At 30.6% G+C, this 26,031-nt stretch overlaps 1 protein-coding gene across 3 annotated transcripts in view; it reads right to left on the bottom strand.

Annotated features, from left to right (window-relative positions):
- Nucleotides 1-26,031, bottom strand: part of LOC148309618 (uncharacterized) — a 156,815-nt gene that overhangs the window by 60,339 nt on the left and 70,445 nt on the right. For all 3 annotated transcript variants that reach the window (XM_088259668.1, XM_088259665.1, XM_088259666.1), the window contains exon 3: nucleotides 18,111-18,256. In XM_088259668.1, the coding sequence (XP_088115794.1) occupies nucleotides 18,111-18,256 (146 nt within the window). The remainder of the gene's footprint in view (nucleotides 1-18,110; nucleotides 18,257-26,031) is intronic.

The following is a 26,031-nucleotide window of genomic DNA, read 5'->3' as shown; positions in this document are numbered from 1 at the left end:
GCACTGCTTCATATAAACACAGTGTTACCTCGATCGATTACACATTAAGGAAAGGTGATCAGCCCTCCACTTCAGGTACCAGTCCAGTGTAATATTGAATAAATATTAGAGTGAAAAATTCACTTTTATTTATTAAACCCCCTTGGGAATCGAACCCGGGACCTCCGAGCATGCTGATCATTACACTACGGAGGCGGACAATTTTCTTAATAACAGGTAAAAAAACAAACTAGAAAACAATAAATAATAAAGGCACTGAAAGAAATAAGTGGGGTGATAACGTTTTTAACTATACTTAATATTTATAACATTTTGAGTGTATCCAAATAGTTGTTCGCAAAATCTGGATTATCTCCAATTACAGGAGTTATTTTTATATATTTTTTTGACATCTCATCAAAGATGAAGAAAAATATGGAATCCAGGAAAACTATTATAATCCAGGATTCGGACCGCACATACCGATATAAGAGTTTCTGTTCATTAAAAACCTTCTTTTCATCTCACCAATAGATGTCTCTATTGAAGTTCTAGTGATTCAATAACAATATTTCTGAATTGGTTCATACATATAGAACTTTCAAGAATTTGAGTAGTGTGGTTGTCAATAATGGGTAGATTTGGTGACTGTTACACGTGTGTAAAGTGATCACTTAAACCAGCCTATAACGGTCGTCAGCCCCGTAAATGCCCAGACTTCCATATTCTTCTTCATCTTTGATGAGATGCCAAAAAATGAATTCATTTCATTGTTATAATTGGTTTTATTTATTGATTGTTTTGGCATTCACTTTGTAGTAAGACATGATGAAATTGAAAACAATAAACACTTATTTTTAACCACCTGAGTTTATTTTATTATAACGACTAGTTTAATTTATATTTAGACCTGAAATGGAGGCATAGCTTCCAAAACTAGTCGTTATAATAAAATAAACTCAAGAAGTAAAAAAACAAGTGTTTTTCTTTTACAATTACATTTTATAATTTCATTTCTTTTCAATTTGATCATGAGTGAATTTATAAAAGAGATTGCCAACATGAGCCTAGGCTACCGACTGGGCGGGAAGAGAATCAGCAATGTCTGCTATGCTGATGATGCTGTCATTACATCCGAATCCAAAGACGACCCCTATAGAATGTTTTTCAAGTTTCACTTGATATTGTAAAAGTACGTCATGATGATATTTATTGATACAACTAAAAGCATGACCATATAAAAGAGTCCAGTAAGATGCAAATTAGTTGTAAAAAACAGAACCGTTGAACATGTGATGGAATTTAAGTATCTTTGAGTTGGCGTTAGTAGCTACGGTGATCTCTATGGTGAGTCTCTAAAACAAATCAACAAGGCTGCAGCTATATCCGGATGCCATAGAAATTCAGTCTGGAAGAACAAACACACGAGAATGGAAAGTGAAATGAAGATACACAAAACAAATGTTTGACCAATAGCCACGTACGGAATTGAGGCAAAAGCAGAACTTCTAGAACAAAATCTTGGCTTCGAATCTAAGAGATGAAAACTCTCCGATCTATAACCGGAAGTACGTTGCAAGACCGCGTAAGAAACACTGATATGATATGAGCATGTGTAAGATAGAAGATATCGTGAGTTGTGGACGGTAACGAAGGCAATACTGGAATAATAATGTTATCAGAATGTCAGAAGACAGACTTCCACGTATCGACCTTTACGAAAACCCCGAAGGACGTAGACCCCAGGCAGATCTCCAAAAAGGTGGAGAGATAGCTGGCAGTCCAAGAGCGACATCCCAAGAGCGACAGGCGGAAGCAAAGACAGATCCTGAGGATCTATGAAAAGTAGAAGAAGAAGAAAAATAATGAATTCGTTAACGCAACACTCTAAATCTAGAGTGCTTTCAGAGAGTCGGAAGTATTTATAATTGCTACATTTTTTATATAAACATTCAATTCAAGCAATATAAATTTATGCGCATATTATATGGAACAAGATCTTTCAGACACTCAAGGTATATTTTTTAATGTACAGTCCCTGAAATATGCTTATATTTTTTATGCGAGTAACGAATCAACTTCTCTTTTAGTTACTTTGATGTATAACTTACGATATTATGATTCACAAATCTAAATAAATAAAAATGTACATGTTTTTATGATTAAAATTATTAAGCTGTTAAAGTTCAAAACATTTTGAGTGTGTCCAAAAACTGTTCACAAATCGATGTTTTCTCCACTTGGGAGTTGAAGTTGATAGTTGAATAGATGAAGAATAATATGGAAGTCTGGGTATTTACATGGCATATGACCTATCATATGCTGGTTAATAAAAGAAAATAAAAGCTTTTCTGATTCCAAAAAATATGGCTTTTGTAAACTCATATGTACTGTATAATAAGATTAATTTCAACAATTTGTGTAGTGTGGTTGTCAATCATGGGTATGATCAATGATGAATATTGCATCCGTGTAAAATGAACACTTAACCAGCCTATGACATGTCATAAACCCTGTTAATACCCATAAATTTAAATTTTACTCACCGGTTTCGACAAAAACCTTGACAAAATCGGTTGTTTTATGTAACAAAAAAAATTTAGATTGAATGTGATTTTTTCTCTTTAAAAAAATCGTCTTTATGTACAAAGTCGTATATTATGAAGACACAACTGGTGTATACGAATATGAAAGAGACATATCACTCAATTTTATATTTTTATTTGATAACAGGCAGTTTATGGCGTATATTGAGAGAAAAATAGATAAAATAAATTATTTTCTTCAACTACCATTCGTATAGATGGATGTGCCAAATTATTTATTGCCCTATTTATAGTAATATATTATATTTGACTATAAAAAATATATAAAACTTTATGCGGTTTTTCTCTGAACCTATAATATCAACGTACTCAGTTGAAAATCGATGTCTGATATCGGAAAATACTGATATCAAAAGATAATTTAACATTGAAAAAGGTTTGCCGAGAGAAAATGATACAAATATTTTTTAGTGTTTTGGGAATAAATAATGAATAAAAATATTTTTCAAATGTAAACTATAGTATTTTAGAGATATATTCTTCTTAGAATATAACAACCTTTTAGATCGGAAAAGATGAAGATTCAAATGTAAAACAAAAACGTCATCGCCAAATTTAGAAACTGGGGAGATTTGTAGAACGTAATTTTAGAAATCTCAAACAAGCAAATGACATACTTATTTTTAATTTATTCGGTCAAATTTGTTTGGTGAGTTGTAAACTAAATGGTTCACATTTATTTTACCTGGCAACGCATTGCTGTGGCTCAATCTGGTTATAAAAAATAAAGAAAAGAGACAGCATTTATTTTTAATATGTTTGATTTTACAATGTTTGTGGGTGTAGAATATCTTAGCACCTTTAAGAAACACGCTTTCCGACAGTGATAAGTATGTTTGTGTTGTTGTTGCATTTAACAATTGGCGCTACCATTGCAGTAAAAAAAAACTATTAAGTTCAAAAATTTTGTACGCACTGCACTGCATCATATCGATGCTGTGTTATCTTGAATATTAACAACATGAGGGGAAAAATTATCATTCCTACACTATTCAGGATGGAAATGAAGCACAAAAGTGCCAAATAATGATAAAAGAAGACTAGTTGCAGTCGAAACGAGATCTCTCAGAAGAATGTGCGGCATAAAGATGTATAATAGAAGTTAAAATGGTTACATAAAGAAAGAATCCAAGCCTGAGATAAGTGTTATGGATAAAATAAAGAAAATTGGGTTTAAATGGTTAAGACATGTGGAACGAATGAGTGAGACCAGAACTGTTAGTCAAATAGGAGCGGAGGAAAAATGAGGAAAACTTTTCATAATCAAGTATTTTAATCACATTAAATTGGTCAGATCAGGAGTCGGATTAATCGGCGGGTATGTATAAGGAGACGCATATGTGAAGAAAAGGCGGAGGCTATTTGTAAAGAAAGAGTGGTGTGGAGTTCTCTTATATCTATGTATTAATTTTCAATCAAACACAGATTTTTTGAGTCTATTAAGTTGTATTTTATTAACAAAAACACAAAAAATATTATATCGTGACAATTGTTTCGCATTATTAAACGAATGGTTTTGTTTGATAATTTGGTTTCGAATGGCATTCGTTTGATAATGCCCTAACAAGGCAAAACAATTGTCACAATATAATTTTTTATGTGTTTTTGTTAATAAAATACAACTTAGTAGACTCAAAAAATCTGTGTCTGATTTAAAATTAAGACTTAAATTAAAATGGAGTTCAACAAATTAAACGCCAAATCAATAAATAAATTCTGTTATATCTCTGCCTACTCCCGTGTAGAATTAGCATGATAGTTAGCTAGAAGTATTTTTAATTTATGAATGTTCACCCGTTGAAAAATGTAACGTGGTTTTCAAGTTTCTATAAGCATAAAACGTAATTGAAAACATGCCAGGAAAAAATCAACGTAACCTCAATAAACGATTTATCACGTTATCCTTTAGGCTCACAGATATGCGTATAATTCAACTTAAATAAGCAGTCTAGATTTATTCCACTCCTGAATCAGTTGACATTCCATTATTTAATATTATATTTAATAAACGGTCTAAAAATCCTCGCATAAAGGATGAATATCGCATCAATCTTATTATCTGAACGTCTTTTTTTATATCCTTTTTGACAGATGTCCTCCTTTACCATATAACTTACCACAAAAATACATTAGGAATGACATTTGAATATTCTATTTTTCAATTACCTTACCGAGCCTGGCTTGGCTTTTATAAAAACGGTGTGTGCAAACAGTAAGAAAAACTCGGAAATATGAATAGAATGGGATGTTATCTTTGTAATCCAAAAGATTTCCCTATTGAATTTAAGACATATTACATCGTACGACCAATACGTTTTTTGTTACTTATCTCATATCTTGATAAAGTCCTCCGTATTAAAACTTTTGGATAAAAGTATGAATATTTTTGGTATTTCGAGAACATACATATTTATTTTTTAATAAAACAATGTTACTTTATTTATTGTTTCGGCATTCAATTTGTGGTAAGACATGATGAAATTATTAATTATTATTTATGGAACAATTATTTACATTTAGACCTGAAGATGGAAGCTTAACTTCCGCAACTAATTGTCTTAAATAAACTCAAGTGGTATAAAAACAATGTTACGACAGAATTTATAGTTTTTTTTAAAAGCCCCCCCAAACCAATGATATGTAAATGTGCTGTATTTTCATCGAAAAGCATTATTATTACATTATTTAACTAATGTACTTTTTATAATATTTTTTGACATTCCAACATAGATGAAGAAGAATATGGAAGTCTAGGCTTTTATGGGGATTACGACCATCATAATGTAATTTTACCATGACAATAACTCTAACTTCTTTGTGAGATACCCCACAACATAAAAAAATGTTGTGGGGTTTATAATAGTTTTTGCATACAATGATTTGAACATATTCAGATTATTGTTTTGTCATTTTTAAACCATTTTATAAGCTTTGTCTGACAATATTTTTACTATTGACAATTTATACTGACATTTATTGAGTAAATGCAACGTTGTGTTTAAATTTAATAGCAATCGGTTAATGACTTGTGTCTCTTTAAAACAAAATAAAAAGTTCATGCATTCATGAAAGCCTAGGTGTAACAAATATCATAAGTAAGGTTAAGAAAAGGCAATTGAAATAGTATAGGCACATAGGCTGCAGAGAACTAGATTATATTGTGGACCAGTCAATCACCATGGAACTTCCTCGAAAGTCACATAGAAAAAGACCAAAGATTTCTTGGTTGCTGCAGAAAGAAAATATTATTCGAAGGCCACAACGTCACCTAGGCCACCTAGGTGACATTGCTCATGACAAAAGGATCTACTACAACCTGAGGATGAGGAGTGCTGACCCCAAAACTCTACAAAGACGATAAGTCGGGATGGAGCCAGGAAGAAAAAGGTTAATAATATGAACAGATTTGAGAATTCAACATTTACCTTTTTGTCTATAAATACTATTTTAGCAGAATTTAAAATGTGTATTTTTAAATAAACGATTTTGAATAAAACTTTGATAAATAATTGAAGATGTTGTTTGAGTTTTAAGCCCTTAAAAACAACATTTATTACATCCGCCGTGTCAAAGCAAATAAAAAGCGGTGTATTCGCCGGCAAAAGCGTTATTCCTGCCACCCGAGAGGAAACACAATATTTAGCGTGAACCGTTCAGCCGGAAGTCCTCGCGTATTCACTGCACTGAAAAATAAAAGCTCCGATTGAAAATTATCGAGTGCCAATGACTCCCATTTGCGATAGAGGTGCCATCCTTCGAGACACCAATCCACTTTATTGCCTGAAAAAGTACGATGTTACTTCTGTGTGAAGTGGCCTGAACATAATACTTCGAACTAGCGTTAGAATTATTGCATCGATTCACCTTCGATAACTTCGACGATTTGCACTCGCAAAAGTCTAAGTGCTTTTTATATTACTCGAGTTAATTTCAATAATTGCAGAAGTTCAGGTATTGGTGTATAAACTTGCTATTTTAGTCGGATCTTTAAGCTTTCTGTATGAGCGGTGAAATGTCTTTATAAAACTTTTCAGCGGGTAATTTTGCTCACACTTGTGCTTAATATTAATTTTTATTTTTCTGACCTTGATCTACATTCAAAACTACAAAGAAACTAGATTGTAACAATGTAGTACCCTTTGCATTATTGATTTAGAAAATAGAGTTATTATTAGTGATCTCATTAAATTAAGGATATGTATGTTTGCATACGGAGCAAACAATACCGAAATGAAAAAAAATTAAGGTCTACTGTTACATTTTTCGGCAGTTATTCTTTTTTAAATTCATTTTTGGATAGTTTTAAGATAAATTTATAGAAATTTTATTTATTGTTTCGGCATTAACTTTGTGGTAAGACATGTTACAATGATTAAAGAAAACAATTGTTTTTTACCACTTGAGTTTTATTATAGACTACATGTTTCAGAAGTTAAACATCCATCATTCAGGTCTAGTTATTATACAGACCTGAATGATGGAAGTTTAACTTCTGAAACATGTAGTCTATAATAAAACTCAAGTGGTAAAAAACAAGTATTTTCTTTAATCATTGTAATTTATAGAAAGATTTTAAATATATTGTATCATTATTCGGCCACGTCATCCATGATTGCAAGACTTATGATAGACTTATAACAAACAAATTAATTAATTAACAAGTATAGTGAGTAAAACCCAACGAGGAAAAATTATTTTAAACTTTGATTTGTAAACACGCGTGTATGGTGAAAAATAAATTAATAATTAACAAAAAATATTTTTTTTATCAAATACTCAATTATCAATAATTTATTAGTATGACATTTATCTATAATAATTAAAGACTTAGTTTTGAGCACTGTATATGGAATGTCACATAGGAATTCTACGAAAAGGGGAAGCTGGGACGGGCATGCTTCTCAGAGCCGTTATTAATAGGACATACACAAAGCACAGGTTATATGTCAAAGGTGCTGTTTGAGTTCATCTCACAATACCTAGTCATTTTCATAAGTTTCTTTGGGTCTACATATGTGCCGAATGTTGGAATTTCGATAAATTTACAGGTGAATGAACTGTTACGTGTATTATTATATCTGTACAAATAAGTTTAGAGCTAATAAATTTTTTTTTTTTACTATAATTTTGCGAATAATCCAGGATTCGGACCTCACATAAATATAAGAGTTTCTGCTCAATAAAAAATCTTATTCGTCTCACCAATAGATGTCACTAGTGAAAATTCTAGTGATTCTTTTCCAATATTTCAAAATTGGATTATATATATAGAACTTTGAAGAATTTGAGTAGTGTGGTTGTCGATCATGGGTAGAATTGATGAATGTTACACGTGTTTAAAGTGATCACTAAAACCAGCCTTTGACTGTCGTAAGCCCCGTAAATGCCCAGACTTCCATATTCTTCTTCATCTTTGTTGAGATGTCAAAAAAATATATGAAAAAAACCTTTGAGTTTGTTTTGTTGTTTCACGAGTAGGTGTCTTTACTTAAGGTTAAACATCTATCGTTATAAAAAAAGATGAAAGACCCGGTATTTGGTTGGTTTAAGTGATCACTTTATATACTTGTGAAATGTCAACCATTCTACCAATTATTTAATATCCATATTGTATTAAATTTTGTATGTTGTATATATGCAAAGCCGGTGGATTATTTTCAAGTGCTAGTTGTTATTTAATTGATTTGAAAATATGGCCGATAGTGGCGTCACCAGTTGAAGATTTTGGGAAGCTTAATTGTTAACTACTTCATACCTGTTTTTAATCAGACAAAAAGTAGTCTTATTTTTTGTTCACGTTGAAATTCAACAATAACACAATTCCATAATTTATGTATAAAAAAATCTCACCAGTGTGTGCGAACTTTGGTTCATATATGCTAGATTGCTCCAATTTATTTATTACAATATTTCATATTGATATCTCAAAAAAGATTAAAAAGTCTTTAGGGATAGATTTATGACTTGTCATGATCTGGCTGGTTTAAGTAATCAATTTTTTTTTGAATCCTGGTACTTTGCGGTATATTTTAAAAACTTTGAAAAATTGATAAAACACAAATTTCTTTTGACAATTTTTTATTGTTACCATTTTGACAAATGCCTCTTTTTTTCAGTATGTTTCCATCCCTAAAGAAGCAAGATATTTATCGAAATTGGTTGGAATAAAGGTACCAAAAATAACAGTTTTAAAAAACAATATTTGTGAATTGTAAATTTTAATATGATCACTTTTTACTATGTTGACCATTCTACCCAAAATTAATACATTTCAGAAGAGAGATAATTATTTTTTTTTTTTCTTAATTAAATACTTTTTACAATTGGTTTGAGATTATCTCTCTTCGGAATGGTATTTATCAAAGTGAGGTAAACAGAATAATGCGCATGAAGAATAGACGTACATAATGTGTGTGAAATGGTGTGGGTACGTATCTTACACTGTACACGTGTGCATGTAAGCTGATGTATTATTCGCAGATGCGCCAACAATGGTAGGGATGTCGCTTCTGTTCCTTTACTACCTATTTCTTATATCATGTAAGTATCTTTGCTCACAGCAGTACAGTGGGCACCATAATATTTGAAACTTTTTTTTTACTCCGTAGGCTCAATCATAATCATAATCATAAACCTTCATATTTACTGCTTTTGACGTTTCATTATGAATTAATATATCATTATCATAATAATAAACTTAATAACTAGTTCATAGATCCAAAACATAGAAACACATCAAACCAAAAAGATAACACATACTTCTTTTGGTCAAGAGAGCTTCGATTATTATACAATAAAATTGTACCATGCAACCTGCTTCCATTATCCATAAAAACTTTTAAAAAGAAAAAAATTTTAAAAGAGCTATTTGTTAATTGAAAATGGGAGTGGTATAATCTGAAAAACATTGTATCATTTAGATATGTCGTATTTGATTGCATTAACAATTTTCTTTCATTGTAATTTTATTATTGTACTCTATTATTACACTCAACATATAATTACGAGTATTGAACTCCAGTAACATTTATAAATGTACTCTGCACGCCTCCCGATAACCTTAATCAAGCTTGCATCTTTAACAAAGCATCAGGTTCGCGCCGCCCAGGACGACCACTGCTGACAATTCGTCAGCAGCTCCCGTCTGAACTACGGGACTCAGTGGGACTTGGAGGATGTAAGGGAGCTGACGGCCGACAGAAAAGTCTGGAGACAGTTTGCGTACTCTATATGCTCCACATAGGGAGCGGATAAGGTTTTATAATAGCAATAAAAATAATTTTGAAAATTCATATTTTAAATTGTTCCCCAAGATTGAAGTTGTGTGGGTAATTTTATAATAAAATGCAATATGATTCGTAATCGTGAATCCGTCGTTGGTACATCTTCGTATAATCAATTACAGCAATGATAAATGACATGATTTCTAAGGTACATAAAAAATGGACCTAGGAGTCTTTTGAGATATTTACGTGTGAATATTTTGGTTTATTATTTTAGTTTTAAATATTTTTTAAGAATTTTAGGAGTTCGGTGGTTTAACTGTGTGAGAAATTAAGAGATAAGACGTAGGACGCAGCACATCTTGGTCACAGCTGTCGTCAAGAAAAGGCGATTCAGTTGGCTTGGCCATGTACTCCGCATGCCTCCCGAGAACCTTAATCAAGCTTGTATCTTTTACAAGGCATCCGGTTTGAGCCACCCATGCTGACCACTGGCACTGCTGACAATTCGTCAGCAGCTCTCGTCAGAACTTGGACGCGGATCTAACATGGGAGGATGCAAAGGAGCTAAAAGTCGACATAAAAGCTTGGAGACAGTTTGAGGACTCCATATGTTCCACATAAGGAGCGGAAAAGGTTTAAATAATAGAATATGTTTTAATGCCTACGAAAATATTGGTAGAGACTGCATGTTTAGGGAGAAATAAAATAAATCTTGCACGGGATTTCTGGACGACCATTAGTGAGGGGAACTGCGGTACGAGCACGCTGGCGATGGGCGGCACTGTACCTTCGCCGATATACTATCTCTGAAAGCACACACATATGTATGCAAAAGGGGAGAACGTGACGTTATTAGATTTTTATTGTTTTCCTAATACGTTCAATGGGCTTTTTGATCCATTTTCGCAAATTGAAATGCGTCAAATAAACAACATGCATGTTCAAAACAAGGTGCTTGATATTTTTCACTAAGAAATTTTATAACTTCAGCCACGTCATTGCTATTTACAATAATATTTGATTAAATAAACCGTTTACATTCATTCATTTTTTTTTAAATTAACGTATAAACATATAACAACAACAAAAAAATCTTTGACTTTCTGCAAAATATCACAAAATTCTCTCTTTTTAAAGATGAGTATTAAAAAAAAAACAAATAATGATATTTTACTTTTTTAAATATTACATTAAGCGATAATGGATTATGTTGAATATATGTATTATTGATCGATTAGATATTAACAATGCGGAATAACATGATGATTTAAACGTGAAATAAATATACTTGTAAATAAACACTTTCGATTATTTGATGTTCTTATTAACAGTTAAAAATAAAAACTAATAAACAATAAATAATAAAGGCACTGAAAGAGATAGATGAAGTGATTACGTTTTTAACTATACTTAACATTTGATGATTATGAACATTAAAATTTATGAACTTTATAAATAAGATGAATTTGAGTCAAATTTATTTATTAAATCTGTAAATGTTTAATAACTATTTTTTTTTAAATTAGTGTGAAGTCTCAGTTAAATTACTAATGTAAACAGTGCAGTTTACAATACCTAAGTCATCATATTGATATTTAATGACACTTACCAATTTTTAAATCGTTTTAGAAGTCGAATTGAAGTATTTGCAAATAAAAGTTTAATTCAATCATTAACAATATTTCAAATTGAATTTACACTAAGTTAACTTTTGAAAAGAAACAGTCCTGGGTGTATTTCCCTAACTCGATGTTTCGCAAAATTGTAAGTTAAAATGCTTCGTAAACTCTGCGAAAGGTGGTCAGAAGTGCATCTACAGACCGTAGGAAAAGTTCAGGTATTCAGATCTCAGAAAGCACTTCCAACAGTGCAGAAGCTGGGGCATTGTGATGGGACATCGCTTTTACCGCGCTACTTAGGACCAAGAATGCATTTTAATGCATCGAAGGCAATACGCGAGAACTTCCAGAGAAATCTTCAAAGTGTAGTTCTGACTCGATATTGTTATTTTTATGATTGAATCTAACTAAGTTTTGATTGCATAACGTTGTAATGAAGTAACGTGTTTCAATCTTTAAAAATTATAAAAAATTATAAAATTAGCTTTATTCTCTCTTTGATTGTTTGCACCCATTTGTACATGAAAGACTTTACTTAATTGAGCACTTATTGCATCAATGTTAAAATAATAAAATTCAAAGAAGTAAATAATAAAACACTACATTCATTGATTTGTTGCAAAAAAACGATAATTTTCATATTGAACCAGCAAAAAAATAATGAAAGATTGAACTTTTTGATACATATGGAAATAAAGTTTTCTTAACATTATTAACTAACCCTCACGTCACATCGCCGCAGGGGTAGATAGAGATAATAGAACGTAACACAAATTTGTCTTTGCAAACAATCTTCGCTTTTCACATTCACGTTTCTCTTACTACATACCTGCCGATTATTACGACTTCTGACCTGACCACATTTATGACCTTAGAATTTTTTTTAATCTTTGCTAATTAGACAAAACACTATTTGATAAACTTGGAAATGACAATTTGCACAGCAAATAATTTAAAAATAAAATTTATTTAATTATTATTACAAATTTACGAGTATGTTATTTAATATTTAATTATTAAAAATTTCTTTAATAAACATATTTTATAACTTATATTTGAAGCACTTACTTTGTGATTTTCCATTTTATAATTGAAATTCAACTTTGTTTTAAAATCACTATAATATTCACCATACAATCACTAAAAAATTATTTTGTTTTAAAATCATTATAGCGGTTTTAAAACAAAGTAACATTTTAATTATAAACATATTTTATTCATAAGTTTTAATTAAATTTATAAACTTGTACTTGAGATTTAAAAAATCTAGTAATATAAAATGATTTATAGAGAGAGATTATTTTTGTTAATACTACCTCAAGAAGGCTTTATATTAATCTCATTATTTCATTTATAATTTTGAAAAACTGCGAGCTGACAATGTTTTTACTGTTTTTGACACGTATTCACAATGGTAAAATACTAGTTTTTTTTCAAAGAAAGTGTAGCTCAGAAATTGCTATTAAAAGGATGAAAAAATACAAAGGATAACAAATAAATTACATAAAAGAATTTTGTACTTTGAGGTGGAAGCATCCGAGTGGATATATTTGCGGATGCACCGGAAGCTACATGTTACTTCATATATACCTAGAACTAGTTACTACCTATGTAACAATGCAACATACACGTAAAGGTCAATCCGGAAAACTTCATTTCGTTTGGTAGACAATCCTTTACGTTTTCCTTGTTTCTCGAAGCACATGCGATAAGCACAATACGAAAAATGTAAGGATTTAGGGATTTGTAATGTGGATTAGATGCATGGAAGGCGTTTTATCCTTTATTCATACGTCTGTATCTAAACATTTAAAATAGACTTATGTTTCTTTGTTGAGAGAGTTTTGCATTACTGTAAATAAACTTTTGTTTAAAATGATTAAATAAACTGACTAAAATGGATAATAAAGATTTTATTTTGGATAAGTTTGACTCAATGATTTTAAAAAGTCTAGCTCTACAAAACTCCTGTTTTTTTCTCATTTTGCTGAAAAATCTAACATACCCATCATGATATACCCATTATAATAACAACAAAAAGATTATGTTTTGGATAAATTTGTAGCAATGATTTAAAAAAGTCGAGCACCACAAAGATCCCGTTTTTTTTTTCATTTTTACTGAAAAATCTAACATACCCATTATGATATACCCATTATAATAACAACAAAGTAGAAAAATAAGATTTTATTTTGGATAAATTTGTGGCAATGATTTAAAAAAGTCGAGCACCACAAAGATCCTGTTTTTTTCTCATTTTACTGAAAAATCTAACATACCCATCATGATTTACCTATAAAACATATACGTATAAACCGATACTATTTTTGAAATATATCCTTCAAATATACACGAAAAATAAAACTGTATTTTTAATATAATATTTATAAACAAAATTTTTGTGCCTATGAAACAAAGCTGCGTAAGGCGTTGCGGACTCCATTCCAGCCAATTGAAAATGCAGACAAGCTTCTGAAAAAGCGGTTTCGCGGGGTATTCTCTTTTTGTAAGCTTATTTTTCTTAGTCAAGCAAAAAGAGATAGATAATGTAGAAATAAATAAAGCCATAAAAAAATTATCTCGGTACGATTGTGTATAAAATTATTGTATGAAAGAGCTTTAACGAATTTATCTGACAAAACGAGGGGGGATGATAATTGAAACCAATCACTCCACTGCATTTAATCTATGTTTTTCTTTGTGTACATTTTAACCGACGAATAATTTTATAATGATCCAAAATAATTACAAAAATATCGTTTTATACGAAATTGGTTATGAATTTCAGGTACCGTCAAATCGCATAGCTATCCGATAATATAACAGAGATATTTGTAAAGTATCACAAATGCGTGTGCCAGTCATAGCTAATGTGTTAAAAAGGACTACCTTCCAGATTCAGATATATGGAGAGTATGAATTACTATGAAATTAAGTTTGCCAAATGGGAAATGGAGATAAGAACGAGAACGAGCAAGAAAAAAATGTGACGAACATATCAATTCAATTCCTGAAAGCTGCTCATATCAGAAGTCAACTTAATTGGAAGGCAAGTATGACTAGATGAATGTTTATGTAGAAGTCAAGGAGCTTAGAAATGTGTATAAGAGACAAAGTTGTAGTTTTCCATTTTCATACTTCTTCAAAATAAAGGCGAGATCGTAGTTATTTCACTTGAAAATTACTTTAACTACTAATATTTGTGCATTGAAAAAAAACATAACACTTTATTTCATTACACACTTTTTAAATTTGTGGTAGGGATCATAGTTATTGCACTTGAAAATTACTATTATTAGTAATATTTGTGCATTGTTTAAAATAAAACACTTGTTTAATACCGCTAATTAAGTTTTATTTTCATATTATTTTTTTTTTTGACATCTTATCAAAGATGAAGAAGAATATGGAAGTCTGGGCATTTACGGGGCTTACGACCGTCATAGGCTGGTTTAAGTGATCACTTTACACACGTGTAACATTCACCAATTCTACCCATTAATGAATGTTACACGTGTGTAAAGTGATCACTTAAACCAGCCTATGACGGTCGTAAGCCCCGTAAATGCCCAGACTTCCATATTCTTCTTCATCTTTGATGAGATGTCAAAAAAATAATATGAAAATAACTCCTGTAATTGGAGATAATCCAGATTTTGTGAACAAGTATTTGGACACACTCAAAATGTTGTAAGTTTTATTTCATTACACACTAATAAAATGTGTGTTATGAAATTAAACTCAATAATAATAATAAAACCCTTATCCGTACCCCAATGGTGCATAGGGCACTGTTTCATATGAACACAGTGTTATCTTGATCGTTTACACACGAAGGAAAGGTGATCAGCCCTCCGCTTCAGGTACCAGTCCAGGGTAATATTGAATAAATATTACAGTGAAAAAATCACTTATATTTATTTGACCCCCCTGGGAATCGAACCCGGGACCTCCAGAACGGTAGCCGAGCGTGCTGACAGAACGGACAAACTCAATTAGCGGTATTATACTAGAATTATATCATTCCAAATACCTAATGCCGAATCAATGTATAATATTTTATATTATTTTTTGACATTTCATCAAAGATGAAGAAGAATATGGAAGTCTGGGCATTTACGGGGCTTACGACCGTCATAGGCTGGTTTAAGTGATCACTTTACACACGTGTAACATTCACCAATTCTACCCATTATTGACAACCACACTACTCAAATTCTTGGAAGTTCTATATATATGAACCAATTTAGAAACTTTGTTCTTGAATCACTAGAACTTCACTAGAGACATCTATTGGTGAGATGTAAAGAAGCTTTTTTATTAAGCAGATACTCTTATATTAGTAAATGCCCAGACTTCCATATTCTTCTTCATCTTTGATGAAATGTCAAAAAATAATATGAAAATAACTCCTGTAATTGGAGATAATCCAGATTTTGTGAACAAGTATTTGGACACACTCAAAATGTTGTATATAATATTTTATTTGGGCAAGTACTAACAGACCTTTAAATATTTTAAAACTATTTTCTCAATTTTTTTTCTTTGCGATCTTCTATCCGAATTCAATATCTATGGTATACACATAAACTTTTTAAGTATATGAACCGCCATAGGTCTTTTACCCTCTATTAAACCAAAATAAAAGCTGGACTCTCTGCACATTTTTATTTCTTTTTAATGGTGGAACAGAGCAAACAGACTGTCAGGAGCCCTCCCCAACATCCGATTATCCGTCAGTGCGGTCAATTGGTCTTATGTGTTGCTTTATACTGCATTCAATGCGCTTCCGACAATTTACGGCACGTGGATATTCCTACTCTCTCGCGCACATAGTCTCAGCCGTTTACCGCGAGGGAAAGAGAACTCGACAGAAATAAAGCGATTCTCTTCACTCGACCCGGAACGACTAGAAGAGCTTTGAGAAAAGGATTTTCGGTATATTTGTGAAACCGGTGATGTTATTATTATTTCGAAATACTAAAAGTGAACTTAGATAAAGTTTTTAAAAAAAAACTTAAATTTTAAATTAAATTGGATAGTTACATATATAACACGATAAATATTAAATTAATATCAAGGGACTCGTAAGTAAGCCTTGTAAATAAGCCCACATAAGCTTGTACGAGTATGGGTGTGCAACCCTAAGTTAGTCATTCGTACTACTTGTATTTTAATATCATTACATAGATGGACTTACAATTAACAATTTATTTTTATTGCAATTATTTTTTGTATTTTTCTTTTATTGAAATTATAATTTTTTTTATCAAAGTATTTTGAAATATTTCAAACTAAAATATTACAGAATTATATTTTTTGTTTCATGTAACAAAATGAGAATTGGTACTGAGACGGACATTAAACAACAAAACAAATCATTATTGTAATACCTTTCTTCCAATAAAGCTATAAAATAACTGAAGAATAATAATTTAAGTTGGAGTTCTTTGAATCAACCAGGTCACAAGTTTTTCAACTTTCAAGTTGAATGTTTTTCAAACTTATTTGGATTTCCAATTACATTTTATTGCCGATTTAGCGAACTTCCGCCAACTTCATAACTCCGCAAAGAAATTCCATTTGGATTGTGAGCTTTTTATACTCACCAGAAACCTTGCTTAAAAAATCTGTTTTGATTAATTTATCTTAAAAAAATATTAACCCACCTTTAAAGTAATGTTTTTATTTTACATATGCATAAAACGTGTAATAACAGATTATGGGTTTATATGAAGAAATTTTTTTTTTAATTCGTCAAGTTTGTTTATATCGACTAAAAATGTAACTTGATAGTATTTAAATTATCAATGTTCATCAAATTCATAGAAGATGATATCATAATTAAGAAATTTATTGTATTTCTTTTGTAGTGTGGATTTTGCTGAAATGTACTCCGTCAGACGAATGTGTTGAAAATCATTGAAGGAAATAATTACTAACGAAGAAATACGAAAGTAATGTAAGGCTGAACTAGAGATAGTTAAAATGATTAAGAAGAGTTATTTAAGTTGGTTTGAACATGTGGAGCAAATGGATAACGAGAGAACGACTTAGAAAAAATATGCGGCAAATATGAGCGGGATAACAGAAAGAGGACGACCAAAAAAGACTTGACACGATCAGATCAATCAGAATCTCAAATCTGGTGGTATCAAAAGTCTGCGTAATTGGAGGGCATGTATGACTAGATGTATGGATGTGATGGAAGCGAGGATTGTACGTGAGGACAGAAGGGTTTGGCGTTTCATCCTCTCTGCCTACCTCTGTTGGACAACGGTATGAGGGTAGTAGTAGTACTGTAGACTCCATTCATATATGTGGAAGTTCTCGCCAAAACGTTACATTTCTATTATAAATGATTTTAAGTAATCAGGAATTCTTACATGTTACATTATTACGTTTTAGTGCGATTTAATGAGTTTATATTTGTTTAACACAGGATAGGCCACGTTTTGTCGTAACTTTAATTATGATTTTAATGGAATACAGTAAAAAAAACAGATTTGGACTTCAAGTTTTATTTTTGTGCATTTTTTTTTAAATATAAATATATTTTTTTATTTTATTTGTGGGGACCTCTACATATGATAAAATGCCAATAAAATAATATAAAATACTGTTTTTACATGTTAAGCGTTTTAGTATTACTTGTATTTATGTAAGATATTTCCACTTACCAGTTTATCTCCAAGGTTATTGACTTTACAGGGAAGGTAGGCAGGTTGTCCCAGCATCACTGAGATCTCAGACGAGCTTGACACGTCGAATTCCGGCATTGTTGAAGATCCTTTCATCTCCTTTGCTGGAACACTCCATGAATATCCTAGAAAGAAATGACGAGTGATGCTATTTTACTTATTTCATACAATAATAGATCATTTCTTTCAGCTTTTGCTTTCTCCTGATATTTTCAAAGTGATGAACATTGGACTGATAAAAAGATGTTAATAAAAATGAGAAAGAAAATAACGAAGAATGAAAAAGATTAAATATGAGTCTATACGAATTTATTTAAAATACTTAAGAAAATTTATGATCAAATCGACGTCTATGGGTGTTAAAATTTTCACCTTTTTGAAGACTTAGTATTCTGCATTTTATTACTTATAAATTAAAATCCCAAACTCAACAAAAAAAAATTAATAAAAATATAAAGATCAATTTTTTAACAAACATGTTAAGAGACGTAAAATATAGGTTCATGAATTAATATTAGTTAAAGCAAGTCGTGTCATTTTAATCTACCCTTAGTTTTCAATAAAATCGTTTATTTTATTGATTTTAAGATATGATTCGTAGGTGAATAATTATATTTATTTATTAACAACAAAAAATACCAAATGTAAATTAAGAATGTTTCAACTGTCTATAAACAAGTATATTAACTCCTTGTTTATGAAAATGAAGTTAATATATGAATGAAATAATATTTATTATTTTTACTAGCTTAAGTTATTAATTTTATCGTATGGAAAAAATCCATGATGAATGGTTATTTAATTTCTATAACGAGGCGGAGTATCAAGACGCATTTCTCGAGGACTTGATTTTAAGGCTTAAGTGAAACTCTTTCAGTATACTGAAGATGCAAACACTCCCTACTTCCGGAACAGCCGGTGGACCGGAAGTCGCCCTTCGTCTGTAAATTGCCTGATATCCGGTGGCGGTCTACCTTGAGTGGTGGCAGTCGTAATAAAGCTCTTTCCTGCGGCTGACAACTGTGGGAAATGATCGATTTTAAGGTGGACGCATTTGGGAAATAAAATCGTTTGTTTGATTACTATCGGATCCAATAAATAGTTAATCCATTAGAATGATCGGAGAGTATTGGAACTCTTGTTCTCATTCAAAATATCGCGTGATCAATAAAAAAATTAATGTAGGGATGTTTAGGAAAAAATTGTGTTTTTTTAAACTAAAAGCACATTTGTAAACAAGTTTCATTGCCATTTTTTGCTGCTGCATAAAAGCGTTTCCGCAAAACCATTATTTATCTAAGGAGTTTTAGTTTTTCCAAAGAAGATTTGATACCCAAAATATAAGATCCATATTTTCTTGTGTCAACATCTTTATATATGTCGCTCACTCCTTTCAAGAACGTCATAAATCAAAAAACTTGATTTTTCAGGAGAACGTTATTAAAGTTTAAAAATATAACACAATGTATTAAAAATAAATATCAAGCCACTTATTGACCTTTTAATGCGCAACACATCTTTTAAGGTAAAACCTGAAGGTTTTTTCTCCATTTGAGAAATATTAAGTAAATTTAAAAAAATAATCAAACAATACCTTTTCTTCAAAATGCAAAAACAACACTTTCTGCCCTGTAGCGGATAAATATTAAGTTAAAAATATGCTTCTTTTGCTGGGATATAGTACATTTTCTGGGCATTCCGAAAACATGCACAACTAAACAATTACGATTTTTGATTTATGACGTTCTTGAAAGGAGTGAGCGATGTATAACAATAATTCTTTGTATCTAAAAAAATGTGACAGAAGTAAGTATTATAACTGAATAATAAGAACTTTGTCATTTGAAAAAAATATTTTTAAGGATTTAATAATTCGAACCAGTTAAAACATTTGATTATAAGAAAAAAAGATCATTATTTAAATGGGTTATTTTGAAATATTTTAAAAAGGGTTAAAACTATACTAAAACCGTAGTTTGGTACCTTGCTAAGTCACTAGTACTGCGACCGAACTTTACATACGAGAAATTATACTACCTTATATAACTTGACTTGTCACGATCATATAAATCTGCATTGTCCTATATTACTACTACCAGTGCATTTGCATATTATGCACATCTGCGCAGTAAAACGATCTTGGAAATACTTTATGAAATATTTCAGCACTAAAACTTCTTTCTTGGAAATAATCTTACAAAGTTGTCTTTCAAAATAAAAATATCGTCCATTTCGTACGAACTGTTAAAAACAAGCAGTTTATATCGATCTCTGCACAATATTTGATAGGAAAAGTAGTAAATGCTAGGATAATAAATTTTCAATTTAGTTTTTATTCAGTTTGACTATGGACTATTAAAATATCGCTGCAATTGCTCACAATTTTGACCTCCTTCGTCATATCTACCACAAAATTTCAATCCTTAATCGTTATATTTTTTTATTTATTGTTTCGGCATTAACAAGTGTTTTCTTTAATCATTGTTATATTTTTATTCGTTAAAATTTGTTTAAAATACATTTTTAATAGCTTCAGAGATGTGTTTAAAACCGTTAAGTGTGTTTTTTTGTTATTATCATTTTGAGGGGAATAAGAATGGCGTTAATTTCAGGACCTAATTTTTTTTGCATTTTATTAATTTAAATAATTTAGTAGTTTTTATTTTAAAACGTAAATGTAAGAAAGAAATATTTAAAAAAATTAACTTAGGTTTTTTTTAAATAAACGTTTTTCTTTATGGTATTAACACCACAGAAATTGCAATTCGATGCCATAATTCATTTAAATAATTCAGTGAGATCATACATATATCTTTCTTAGCACATTATAAGAACTTTTAAGTAAAATATAAGAAATAATTAAATAGTGTGTTAAAACACATGTTAAATGTCCAATTAAAAGAGTTATACGGGTATGCGAAGCGCGCTCGGCATGAGAAATAATGGCGTCGAATTCCAATAAATTATAGGTGGCGACTAAAAACATGTAAAAGGATGAAGTTTAAATTTTACAGGAATTGGGTCCTGAAATTCAAATACATTGAAAATTAACACCTACGGAAATTGGGACAATAGGATCGTTACTTCAATTAAATAACTTACCGGATAAGATTTAAAAATATATAAATATATATATAAATATAAGAATATTTTATTAGAATGTGCTGACCAAATTCACCAGAATACTTCTAATTTAATATTTTGAACGGTTATATTACACATTTTTATACCATAATAAATAAAATATATTACAAAATGGTATCACTCTAAGAATTTATCTCTTGTAAATTACAGAAATGTGCTTAACTAAAATATTATTTTCCTTGTCACCATTCTCACCAAATGATGAATAGAATACTGTTTTTAACTAACTCAATTTTATGTTGCTTATCTATTACATAAAGGCAAGTTCCCTTTAGCTTATAATACCAATTTAGGGTTAAATCGGATTATTAATTTGCTTAATATTTTTTATTTCCCTAGGAATTAAGCCCCCAGGACCTCTAGCATAAATAAATATTTATAATATTCTCAATATTATTAATAATTAAAACGTTTACTTTTTTTGTGGTTAGTCATTTTTATTATTTATTTTTTTAACAAAAATGTTAATAATATTAGTACATATATATAACCACTCACCGTGAGTGGTTTTATACTAACATTATAAACATTTTTGAAAAAAAAAATATATTCTTTTATATTATTTAAGTTACATAAATATTTAAAATTTCATAACGAATGAAGTTCATGTAAACTCTTCTTTATAAAATGTTATTTAAAGGTTAAGATAAGACCCCTTGAATAAAAACAAGCAAATTTATATTATAATAATATCTACCTTTGTTCTTGAACTAAAAATATTATTTTATAAAGGCGCGTGTTTAATGGTTCTGTTTGGTTGACAAAATGGAAGTCAATTTATGGAGTCGATTCGTTATAAATCACCAGTGACAATGATTTATTCGCATGCCAACCGATTCCAATATATTATTTTTCACACTCTTTTTTGGTCTAGGCGGCTTGAAAAACTCCACTCGAAGCTTGTAACGGAAATATTGATGAAGTCATTTGAAACGAATCCAAACTGTATTCAACGAAACTTTGTATAACTGTCAATGCGTTACAGTGCTGCTTTTATACCCTGCCATTTGATATTATTAAGTATTCGGAAACTTCTATGCGATGCGATATTTATTTGAAAAATCACTTCGGGACGAATAAATAACATCAAGGCGGGAAATATATAAACCGAGGAGATCATAATAAGGTAAATATGATACGTGTACAATTTTTTTCGTAAATATTTTTTTTACAAAGTGACGCTCGATTGAAGATAATCAAAAGCTGGCATCACTTTTTGAAATAAACTATAGATTATCGAACAAAAAATTGAAATAATTTACGATGAATTTTTATTTTGTTCTTTAGAGGTTTATATTATATTTTTAACTTGTTTTACCCAGTCACGCGTTGCTGTAGTTCAATCTGGTTCAATAGAAAATAAATAAAATAGAAAGCAATCGATTCAAATACCTACGTTTGATTTCACAAAGTTTTTGAAACAATGGAAATAAAGAAAATTCACGAAGCAAGCTATTTGCATGAGCAATGTTTAATATTATGGTATAGCTATTGTTTAACAGATGTCACTGCCATTGCGATCAATATTTTTTTTTTATTAAACAAGGGTTTATACCTGATATAAACTGTGATTTAAGATTTGAATAACAAGAATAATTTTATTTTTATTAACAAACATGATATAAATACGCGCACATCCAAATGGTTGAAAACTATGGAACTGAAAAAATAGTTTATTTGTTTTAATCATATACTTATGTTTTTTAAACTATATTTTTTTTGAATTTATATTTTGATATTTTTTTATACCATTTTTTATAAGATTTTCGTGAGGTACGCGGCAAGTTAAAAAAAATCTTTTTTATGATTTAAAAAAAATGTAAAAACTGTGCATGCCATTGATGCTATTGGCTATATACTTTTGATGACATTTCAGGTTAAAAATTAAATATGTAGAGAAAAACAACATCAAATTGATATAAATTTATTTTTAAATTAATTCCAAGAAACACTTAATCTTCACAATGCATTTGAATATGTAACTATAACTCAATAAAACCGATGTATTAAAACTAGTACTACTAGTGCTCAGTAAAAAAGCTTCGTTTTTCTCACCAATAGATGTCTCTAGTGATGTTCTAGTGATTCAAGAACAATGTTTCAAAATTGGTTCATATGTATAGAACTTCCAAGAATTTGAGTAGTGTGGTTGTCAATAACGGGTAGAATTGGTAAATATTACACGTGTGTAAAGTTATCACTTAAACCAGCCTATGACAGTAGTCAGCCCCGTAAAGGCCCAGACTTCCATATTCTTCTTCATCTTTGATGAGATGTCAAAAAGTAACATGAAAATAACACCTGTAATTGGAGATAAACCAGATTTTGTGAACAAGTATTTGAACACACTTAAAATGCTGTAAAACTAGTAACTTAAAAAATATCGACAAAAAAACGCATTTGTTTATTTTAAAGCAATGTTTTTATTTCTCTCGTCCATGACGATCAGAAACCGCGTTATTTAAATAAAACGTATTACTAGGTACATAAATAAATATGACTCAATGAATTCGACCACACGCGTTGAATTTCATTAACTTATTTTATTTTGGCAAAAAACCTCAAATCACTCTTCTTTGAAGACAGATTCGGCGCCACGATAACCCGACCAGAGAGAGAGTACTCGTACTTCAGTCTCAAATTTAAATTTCGTGAATAAAATGTAAATGTACAGTCATTTTCTTATTTTCTTTATGTAATAATAATTGTATAACTAAATTATTTCCAAATGACATTCAGCTTTCTTATTTTTTATTTAAAAAGTAAAAATAATGAGCAATTACAAATATTTTTCATTTTGACTAATAATCTCAATATGGATGAAGAAGGTTTTATGGATCTACCTACAGGGTTAATCCTGGAAAAACCTGGATAAGTGATCACTTTATACCATTTTTACCATGATTGTCAACCACACTACTAAAATTTTTGAAACTCTCACATATATCATAAATCTGATGACGCTTCACGTGTGAATTCACTGGAGCTATCTATGGTTGGTTTGAGAAATCTTTTATTTAGCATACACCATAATATTTAGATAAATATTTACCTTTCCTATCCTTTAAACCTACTTGCGCGAGTCTTTAAAACTTTGAAGGTATTTTAGTGAGCTATTTAACTCACTCTTTTTTACTTTCTTTTTCTTGACTTTATCTGCGCCAAATGGTGTATAAGGTATTGTATCTTATCAACACAAGTATAATCTTGATAGTCAATGTCGTAAGGGCAAAGTAATCAGTTCTGAGCTTCTTGTACCGGTTCAGAGGGTGATAATAAATAATAAAGTGAATAAAAATCACTTATATTTATTTTAACAACCCCGGGTTTCAAACCCTGGATCTCCAGCACGGAAGTCAAACGCGCTTACAACTACACTACAAGGGTGAATAAACTAATGACTTTAAAACTTACAGTTCACGCCACTAAGGAAAAACTAACTTATATTTAACACTCTCCTTATCATTCATCGTTCACATTGTGTGATACCACTTTAAAAAACACTTATTCGTTACATCCGGTTTCGGAATATTGATTCCATCATCAGGTTGTTAAAATAAAATTATTACAGTTTGACATTTGTGCAAAAATATTATTTTGAAAGAGATAAAGAAGACAAACGAATCACAATGGGAATATTTAAAAAAATTAAATCGAAGTTAAATTTAGTTCGTCATTTATAATTCACGTAGTGAACGATGAATGACAAAAAGAGTACTATAATACCAAACCACAATGTTAACAATGCTTTTAATATATAAAATATAACTTATAATTTTCTGTTTAGTAAAATATGGTAAGAAAAAGCAACAAACGGTGATACAGATACGAGTATATATTTCATTATCGTTCAACATCTTCACCCCTCTTGACCCCTGCAGTCACCTTTTTACCTGTACTAGTATCATATGTGTTCGCGTATTGTATTGTGCTGACCTTCCTTCGCTTAGAAAGCGACGTGAACAGCACTCCGCATAATTTAACTGGCGCCGGCAGTGGAAATAACACCGGTGGTCCGATGATAAACAGACATCTTGCCATCACATGTCACCCTGGTAGCGGGACGACAAAAACAGGGCATACCAACACAACGAACGATCTTCAAGATAATTTTGGCAAACTTGACTTATTTTTTTTTATATTCATAAAATAAATATTTGGATACATATGTTTTTGAAAGACGTTCCACCGTATTCTCAGATTTGAAACAGAAGCATTTAGGTTACCAATACAGCGATCTTAAAAATAATTTTGGAAAACTTATCATATGAGGCGATAGTTTTTATTCTGTATTTTATATTCATATAATTCATAAAAGGATACATATGTTATTGAAAGCTGCCCTTCCGCATTCCCAGATTTGATGCAGAAGCATCTAGGCTTCCCGACAGACCTTATGCAAAACATTTTTTTGTTTGTTTTTGTTTTACGAACTTAGTTACGAAATTTATAGAAAATGTGAATGCATATGTTAGAATACAATTTGAATATATAGAAAGACACAAAAAATAATTATCACGCTGGTTTTCTACAGGGGTAGGAGTGAATAGAACGACACGGAAATATGTTTTTGCAAACAATCTTCGCCTTTTCCAAATCCATGCATCTCGTCATACAATACCGACGATTATTCCGACTCCTGATCTGCACACATTCAAGGGTTTGAAATACTTGACTTTTACAAGTTTCCCTCGGTCTTTCTTTGCTTCTATTACCAACCACATTTGCATGTGAGAAATTATTCGACACCAGCCTT

This window comes from Brachycentrus maculatus, unplaced genomic scaffold, assembly GCF_059751285.1.
Source record: "Brachycentrus maculatus isolate JH-2025_06_01 unplaced genomic scaffold, ASM5975128v1 h1tg000119l, whole genome shotgun sequence".
NCBI lineage: Eukaryota > Metazoa > Arthropoda > Insecta > Trichoptera > Brachycentridae > Brachycentrus > Brachycentrus maculatus.
This window is presented reverse-complemented; position numbering and strand designations above follow the sequence as displayed.